At 50.1% G+C, this 7641-nt stretch overlaps 1 protein-coding gene across 5 annotated transcripts in view; it reads left to right on the top strand.

Annotated features, from left to right (window-relative positions):
* Window positions 1-5186, top strand: part of LOC140207180 (NACHT, LRR and PYD domains-containing protein 3-like) — a 47499-nt gene extending 42313 nt beyond the window's left edge. The window contains exons 6-10 of one of the 5 annotated variants that reach the window (XM_072275530.1): window positions 1-561; window positions 1506-1592; window positions 4109-4279; window positions 4437-4604; window positions 4768-5186. The exon at window positions 1-561 is cut by the window's left edge and continues 1174 nt beyond it. In XM_072275530.1, coding sequence (XP_072131631.1) covers window positions 1-561; window positions 1506-1592; window positions 4109-4279; window positions 4437-4604; window positions 4768-4855 — 1075 coding nt within the window. In that variant the 3' untranslated portion in view covers window positions 4856-5186. Of the gene's footprint in view, window positions 562-1505; window positions 1593-3718; window positions 4280-4436; window positions 4605-4767 lie in introns of those variants that run through there. The other 4 variants (XM_072275529.1, XM_072275531.1, XM_072275532.1 and 1 more) reach the window with 4 other exon arrangements.
* Window positions 5187-7641: the final 2455 nt, after the last annotated feature.

Here is a 7641-nt window from a genome sequence, read left to right as displayed (position 1 = left end):
AGAAGATTCTGCCCAGTGTGTGGTGTACACATTCCCACACCTCATCATCCAGGAGTTTGTAGCTGCAGTCGCACAATTCTTGAATCCACATCCCGGGGATATCCTCAAATTCCTCACAGAAGCCCACAACTCGACAGATGGGCAATTTGAGGTATTTCTCCGTTTTGTTGCTGGTCTCTCCTCCCCAATGGCATCTCGGGGCTTGGAGGAGTTTCTGGGTCCATTTGTTCAACAAACAATCTGCCAGGTAATTGACTGGGTAAAGGAGCAGGTTAAACGCCAGATGGAAAACACAGGGAGAGAAGCTGGTAAAAGGAGCCTCCTGAACACATTGCACTACCTGTTTGAGTCTCAGAATCATGAGCTGGATCAGGCCACACTGGGATCTGTGGAAACACTTTCATTCAGTGGAGTGACACTGAACCCGATTGACTGCGTAGTCCTGTCTCATGCCATAGGACTCTGTGGTACATTAAAACAGCTGGACCTTTTGGACTGCTGCATTCAGTATGAAGGAATCCAGCAGCTGGGACCCAGACTGCACAACTGCCCAGAGTTGAGGTAACTGGATTTATCTCTCACTCTGAACTGTGAAACTATTCCATTGTGTTGTTTCAATGTAAAGGGATTTGGGTAAAACTGTAGTAACTGAGATTGTGAAGAACGGTGACAAATGCCCAGGGGATCAGTCGGTAATTCCTAAGGACGGGAGGACACTGTGGTTCCTCGTAAAAGGATGTCGGAGAATTCATCAGATCAGTGAACATTGGTCATTGGTCTAATGGTAGTAAGTCACAGGAGCGGCCATGTTTCTCGCTGCTTCCAACATGTCCATTGACGATGTTCCTTCTCACTGTCACCAACACCCAGACCGACGCCCCCTGCCCTTCCCCGTGTGTGACCATCCCCTTGCAGCGATCTGCTCACTCCCAGATACCTTGTCCAAATGTGGGCATCTCCTCTCCCGATTGTGGAACTCAATTCTGTCCAACCCCTGCCTTGCAATTTATGTCCGCACCCCTTCCCTTTGTGGGATCATCTTTTCCCAACGCTATATTCCTGTGGGGTCCCTCCCTTCCCCATCCCCCTTCCTCCTGTCCGATCTCCCTACTCATTCCTCATCCTCCTGGGGGAATCTCTTTTCCCCATCGCCTCACCTCCTATGGGACCCTTCCACCATCTCCGTGGGCACTTTCCCACTTACAGCTACTCCTCACTGTGGGGCTTCTCCCATCCTTTAACTCTGCTTTTTCTCCAGTCCGGAACATTCCCCTAACCGTCCGGTAGTGAAACAGAATGTGGGGAGTTTACAGGGTCACACTGCAGACTAAATTACTGAGACTTGGTTAGTACCCTGGAGCTGGGCACTGAGGGACATTGACGGTGATGGGAACTCTGATCAGTGATGTATTGAAGAGTTTAATGTTTCCTGAAATATCCCAGTGATGAAATTCTCTCAGACCCACGGTTTGAATCACTGTTTTCATCAAGTTGTTTCTGTTTAGACTTGCGTGGAATAAACTAGGGGATTCAGGAGTGAAACTGGTGTCTGAGGCTTTGAGGAACCCGGAGTGTAAAATACAGAAACTGTGGTAAGTACCAGACTTTGGAAGATTGTGTTTACAGTCACTGGCTGTCTGACACTGAACATTCATAAGAGTTGCTGGTGAACGCAGCAGGCCAGGCAGCATCTCTAGCAAGAGGTACAGTCGACGTTTCGGGCCGAGACCCTTCGTCAGGACTAACTGAAGGAAGAGCTAGTAAGAGATTTGAAAGTGGGAGGGGGAGGGGGAGATCCAAAATGATAGGAGAAGACGGGAGGGGGAGGGATGGAGCCAAGAGCTAGACAGGTGATTGGAAAAGGGATATGAGAGGATCATGGGACAGGAGGCCCAGGGAGAAAGAAAAGGGGGAGGGGGAAAAAAGCACAGGGGTCTCAAAGCTCTCCACTTCTTTTTGGATTCCAGACCTAACCAATTCCCCTCTACCACCACTCTGCTCCGTCTAGTGGAATTAGTTCTTACACTTAATAATTTCTCCTTTGGCTCCTCCCACTTCCTCCAAACTAAAGGTGTAGCTATGGGCACCCGTATGGGTCCCAGCTATGCCTGCCTTTTTGATGGCTTTGTGGAACAATCTATGTTCCAAACCTATTCTGGTATCTGTCCCCCACTTTTCCTTCACTACATCGACGACTGCATTGGCGCTGCTTCCTGCACACATGCTGAGCTTGTTGACTTCATTAACTTTGCCTCCAACTTTCACCCTGCCCTCACGTTTACCTGGTCCATTTCCGACACCTCCCTCCCCTTTCTAGATCTTTCTGTCTCTTTCTCTGGAGATAGCTTATCTACTGATGTCTACTATAAGCCTACTGACTCTCACAGCTATCTGGACTATTCCTCTTCTCACCCTGTCTCTTGCAAAAATGCCATCCCCTTCTCGCAATTCCTCCATCTCCACCGCATCTGCTCTCAGGATGAGGCTTTTCATTCCAGGATGAAGGAGATGTCCTTTTCTAAAGAAAGGGGCTTCCCTTCCTCCACCATCAACTCTGCTCTCAAACGCATCTCCCCCATTTCAAGCACATCTGCTCTCACCTCATCCTCCCACCACCCCACTAGGAATAGGGTTCCCCTGGTCCTCACATACCACTCCACCAGCCTCCGGGTCCAACATATTATTCTCCGTAACTTCCGCCACCTCCAACGGGATCCCACCACTAAGCACATCTTTCCCTCCCCCGCCCCCTGCTTTCCACAGGGATCGCTCCCTACGCGACTCCCTTGTCCATTTGTCCCCCCCATCCCTCTCCACTGATCTCCCTCCTGGCACTTATCCTTGTAAGCGGAACAAGTGCTACACATGCCCTTACACTTCCTCCCTTAACACCATTCAGGGCCCCAGACAGTCCTTCCAGGTGAGGCGACACTTCACCTGTGAGTCGGCTGGGGTGATATACTGCGTCCGGTGCTCCCAATGTGGCCTTCTATATATTGGCAAGACCCGACGCAGACTAGGAGACCGTTTCGCTGAACACCTACGCTCTGTCCTCCAGAGAAAGCAGGACCTCCCAGTGGCCACACTTTTTAATTCCACATCCCATTCCCATTCTGATATGTCTATCCACGGCCTCCTCTACTGTAAAGATGAAGCCACACTCAGGTTGGAGGAACAACACCTTATATTCCGCCTGGGTAGCCTCCAACCTGATGGCATGAATATTGACTTCTCAAACTTCTGCTAATGCCCCACCTCCCCCTTGTACCCCATCCGTTATTTATTTATATACACACATTCTTTCTCTCACTCTCCTTTTTCTCCCCCTGTCCCTCTGACTATACCCCTTGCCCATCCTCTGGGTTTTTCCCCCACTCCCCCTTCTCCTTCTCCCTGGGCCTCCTGTCCCATGATCCTCTCATATCCCCTTTGCCAATCACCTGTCCAGCTCTTGGCTCCATCCCTCCCCCTCCTGTCTTCTCCTATCATTTTGGATCAGCCCCTCCCCCTCCAACTTTCAAATCCCTTACTCACTCTTCCTTCAGTTAGTCCTGACGAAGGGTCTCGGCCTGAAACGTCGACTGTACCTCTTCCTATAGATGCTGCCTGGCCTGCTGCGTTCACCAGCAGCTTTGATGTGTGTTGCTTGAAATTCCAGCATCTGCAGATTTCCTCGTGTTGACACTGGACATTAACGTGATCAGTAATTGTGTTACAGATAAACACCGGGGATTTGTACCATCTCCCGTCTCTCTGTGTCCTTCACCCTCACTCTCTCTGTCATCTCCAGGCTGAACTGTGTCAGTCTCACAGATTCTGGTGCCGATGATCTTGCTGCTGCTGTCAGTACAAACCCGTCACTGACGGATCTGAACCTGAGTCATAATCACCTGGGAGTTTCAGCAGTGAAGTTTTTGTCTGCAGCTCTGGGGAGCCCAGAGTGCCAAATACAGAAACTGGTGTAAATACCAGACCGTGGGAGATTATGTTTCCAGTCACTGGGTGTCTGACACGGAACATTCATGTGATCAGTAATTGTGTTGCAGATAAACACCGGGGATTTGTACCGTATCCCGTCTCTCTGTGTCTTTCACTCTTTCTTCACCAGGCTGAACCATGTCGGTCTCACAGAACCTGGTGTTAAAGATCTCACCTCATCTCTCAGTACAAACCGATCACTGACTGAGCTGGACCTGAGTGATAATAAACTGGGAGATTCAGGAGTAAAACTATTATCTGAGGCTCTGAGTATCCAGAAGAGTAAAATACAGAAACTGGGGTAAGTACCAGACTGTGGGAGATTGTGCTTACAATCACTGGGTGTCGGACACTGAACATTCATGTGATCAGTAATTGTGTTACTGATAAACACTAGGGATTTGTACTGTTTCATGTCTCTTTGTGTCTTTCACTCTGACTCTGTCTCTCTTCTCTAGGCTGAACCATGTTGGTCTCACAGATTCTGGTGCTGAGGATTTCACCAACGCTCTCAGTGCAATCCAATCACTGACGGTGCTGAAGCTGGGATTGAACTCGCTCACAGACCAATCTGTCCCCGCACTCTGCAGCCTCATACAGACCCTCCCGAGTCTGGAATGTGTTGTGTAAGTGTTCATGTTGATCTTCAATGTGATAAAATTCAGCGGATCTGCGGGTTTTCTGGTGATATTTGTCTGTGAGTGTTGATGAAACATTAACCCCAGTCCCCTGGTACTGACACTGTTGTGTAATCTGTTTATTTCCTCTTCATTCTTCCGTCTGTTTCAGGCTGGACTTGAATCGGTTCAGTGAGACCGGGAGGGAGGAACTGAGATCTCTGCAGGAATACAGGCCCAGACTGAGAGTGATCCTGTGAAAATTGGAGAGTGTGGACAGCACCCCCCGCCCCCACCACGACCACGGAATGGAGACATCTTGGCCGAAATCCCGGCCTCACTTGGAACAGCGCCCTCTCCTTTAACGGCTGCTCACCAGGTTTAATTCCCAACAGCGGTGACGGAAATTCCTGCGCAGTGATGTCAGAGCCAGTTCCATTGCCATGTAGCTCTGCCTCCGGTCCAGCGGCCGCTGTTCCCGTCAGATGTGCGGGTCCGAGTGCTCCCCTAGTGAGGCCCTGGGGAATTACACAGGCAGGAAGAGCCTGGGGGTGGGGGATGGGCTCAGTCTGGGACTCCAGTGTCCCGGGGTGGGATTATCCGGGGGGGGGGGGGGGAGAATCCTTCCGCTCACTTTGCTGAGGAGGGGTACATTTCTTCCGTCTGGCCAGTAGAATGATGGCAACTTGACAACAACAGTTGTGACCCTGGATCTGCAGCGATCTCGGACACTGCCCTGAAGAGCAATTTTATCGTCATTGCTTCCCCGATGCAGAGTGAGACAGTGAGAAACGGAACTGAATATTCAACCTGTCATGTCACTCGGTAATTGTGTGTGGCTGTATGTGATGCCAGGGCATCTATTTATTCGTGCACGTTAGTAGGTCACCCAACGTTTACTCTACATCAGTCGTGAGGAAATCAATAAACCACTGTGACTTCATGTCTTGGTGCCGGACATGAGTTTACTTGAGGGGAAACAGTGACCCGAGGTTGCTGCTGCCCCTGTTCAATATCACAGTGGTCCAGAGCTCCCCACACTGGCACAGCCGCACCTCACTTCCAAGCCGAGTGAGGTCGCTCTCGGGGAATCTGGTGTCCGTGATCTCGTCCCTCGCCGACACCGCACTCTCCTCGTTTCCCCCACCTCCTCACAACCTCCTCTCTACTCGACCCACCGCGACCTCCTCACCACCCCGCCCACGTGTATGCCCCAGTAAACCCCCCACACTCTCCTCTCTACCCCATCTCAGGGAAAAATAACCACAACAAGACCATCAGACATGGGAGCAGAATGAGGCCATTCAGCCCATCGAGTCTGCTCCGCCATTCCATCACGGCTAAACCCAGATCCCACTCAACTCCATACACCTGCCTCCTTGCCTTATCCTTGGATGCCCTGACCGATAGGAAACGATTAACTTCCTCCTTAAATATTCAGAGGGACTTGATCTCCACCACGGTCTGTGGCAGAGCATTCCACAGATTCACTACCCTTTGGCTAAAAAAATCCTCCTTATCTCTGTTCTAAAAGTTCTCCCCTCAATTTAGAGGCTGTGCCCTCTAGTTCTGGATACCCTCACTACAGGAAACATCCTCTCCACATCCACCCCACCCAATTGCCCACCATTGAGAACATCTACCATAAACGCTGCCTGGGCAGGGCAAAAAGCATTATCAAGGATGCATCTCACCCTAACCATGGACTTTTTACTCTCCTCCCATCCGGTAGGCGCTACAGGAGCCTCCGCTCCCGCACCAGCAGGCTCAGGAAGAGTTTCTTCCCTGAGGCTGTGACCCTGCTGAACCTCACATCACAGCGCTAAGCAGTATTGCATCCGTATTGTACCGTCTCAGTACTTTTATATTTGCGTGCTGTAGCACTTAATTTTTATTCGCAGTTATTTTGTAAATGATACTATTCTTTTGTACTTCTGGTCAGATGCTAACTGCATTTCATTGGCTTTGTAACTGTACTCAGCATAATAACAATAAAGTTCAATCTAATCTAATCTAACAAGGGGAATTGAGTATAAGAGCAAAGAGGTCCTTCTGCAGCTGTACAGGTCCCTGGTGAGACCCCACCTGGAGTATTGTGTGCAGTTTTGGTCTCCAAATTTGAGGAAGGACATTCTTGCTATTGAGGGAGTGCAGCGTAAGTTCACAAGATTAATTCCCGGGATGGCAGGACTGTCATATGTCGAAAGATTGGAGCGACTGGGCTTGTATACTCTGAAATTTAGAAGGCTGAGAGGGGATCTGATTGAAACATATAAGATTATTAAGGGATTGGGCACGCTGCAGGCAGGAAGCAAGTTCCTGCTGATGGGTGAGTCCAGAACCAGAGGCCACAGTTTAAGAATAAGGGGTAGGCAATTTAGAACGGAGTTGAGGAAAAACTTTTTCACCCAGAGAGTGGTGGGTATACGGAATGCTCTGCCCCAGAAGGCTGTGGAGGCCAAGTGTCTGGATGCTTTCAAGAGAGAGATGGATGGAGCTCTTAAAGATAGCAGAATCAAAGGTTATGGGGATAAGGCAGGAACTGGATGCTGATTGTGGATGATCAGCCATAATCACAGTGAATGGCGGTGTGGGTTCGAAGGGCCAAATGGCCTACTTCTGAACCTATTGTCTATTGTTCTGGGTCCTTTCAACGTACAATATGTTTCAACGAGCAGCCCCCGCATTCTTCTAAATTCCAGTGAGTGCAGGCCCAAGACTGCCAATCGCTCCTCCTGTGTTAACCCCTTCATCCCCGTGACCCTCCTCCGGACTCTCCAATGACAACACATCCTCTCTAAGATATGGGCCCAAAACTTTTGACAGTACTCTAAGTGCCGCCTCTCTCGAGTCTAATGAAGGCTCAGCATTATCTCTTTGCTTTTATATCCTATTCCCCTTGAAATGAAAGCCAGCATTGCACTTGCCTTCTACCCCAACCCCCAGGCTCTCCTCTCTTCCCCAACCCCCGGGCTCCCGTCTCTACCACACCCCGGGCTCTCCACTGTACACCACCCACCGGTCTCTCCTCTCCACCAAACCCCGA

The sequence above is a fragment of the Mobula birostris genome, chromosome 13 (genome assembly GCF_030028105.1).
Source record: "Mobula birostris isolate sMobBir1 chromosome 13, sMobBir1.hap1, whole genome shotgun sequence".
Classification (NCBI taxonomy): domain Eukaryota; kingdom Metazoa; phylum Chordata; class Chondrichthyes; order Myliobatiformes; family Myliobatidae; genus Mobula; species Mobula birostris.
This window is presented reverse-complemented; position numbering and strand designations above follow the sequence as displayed.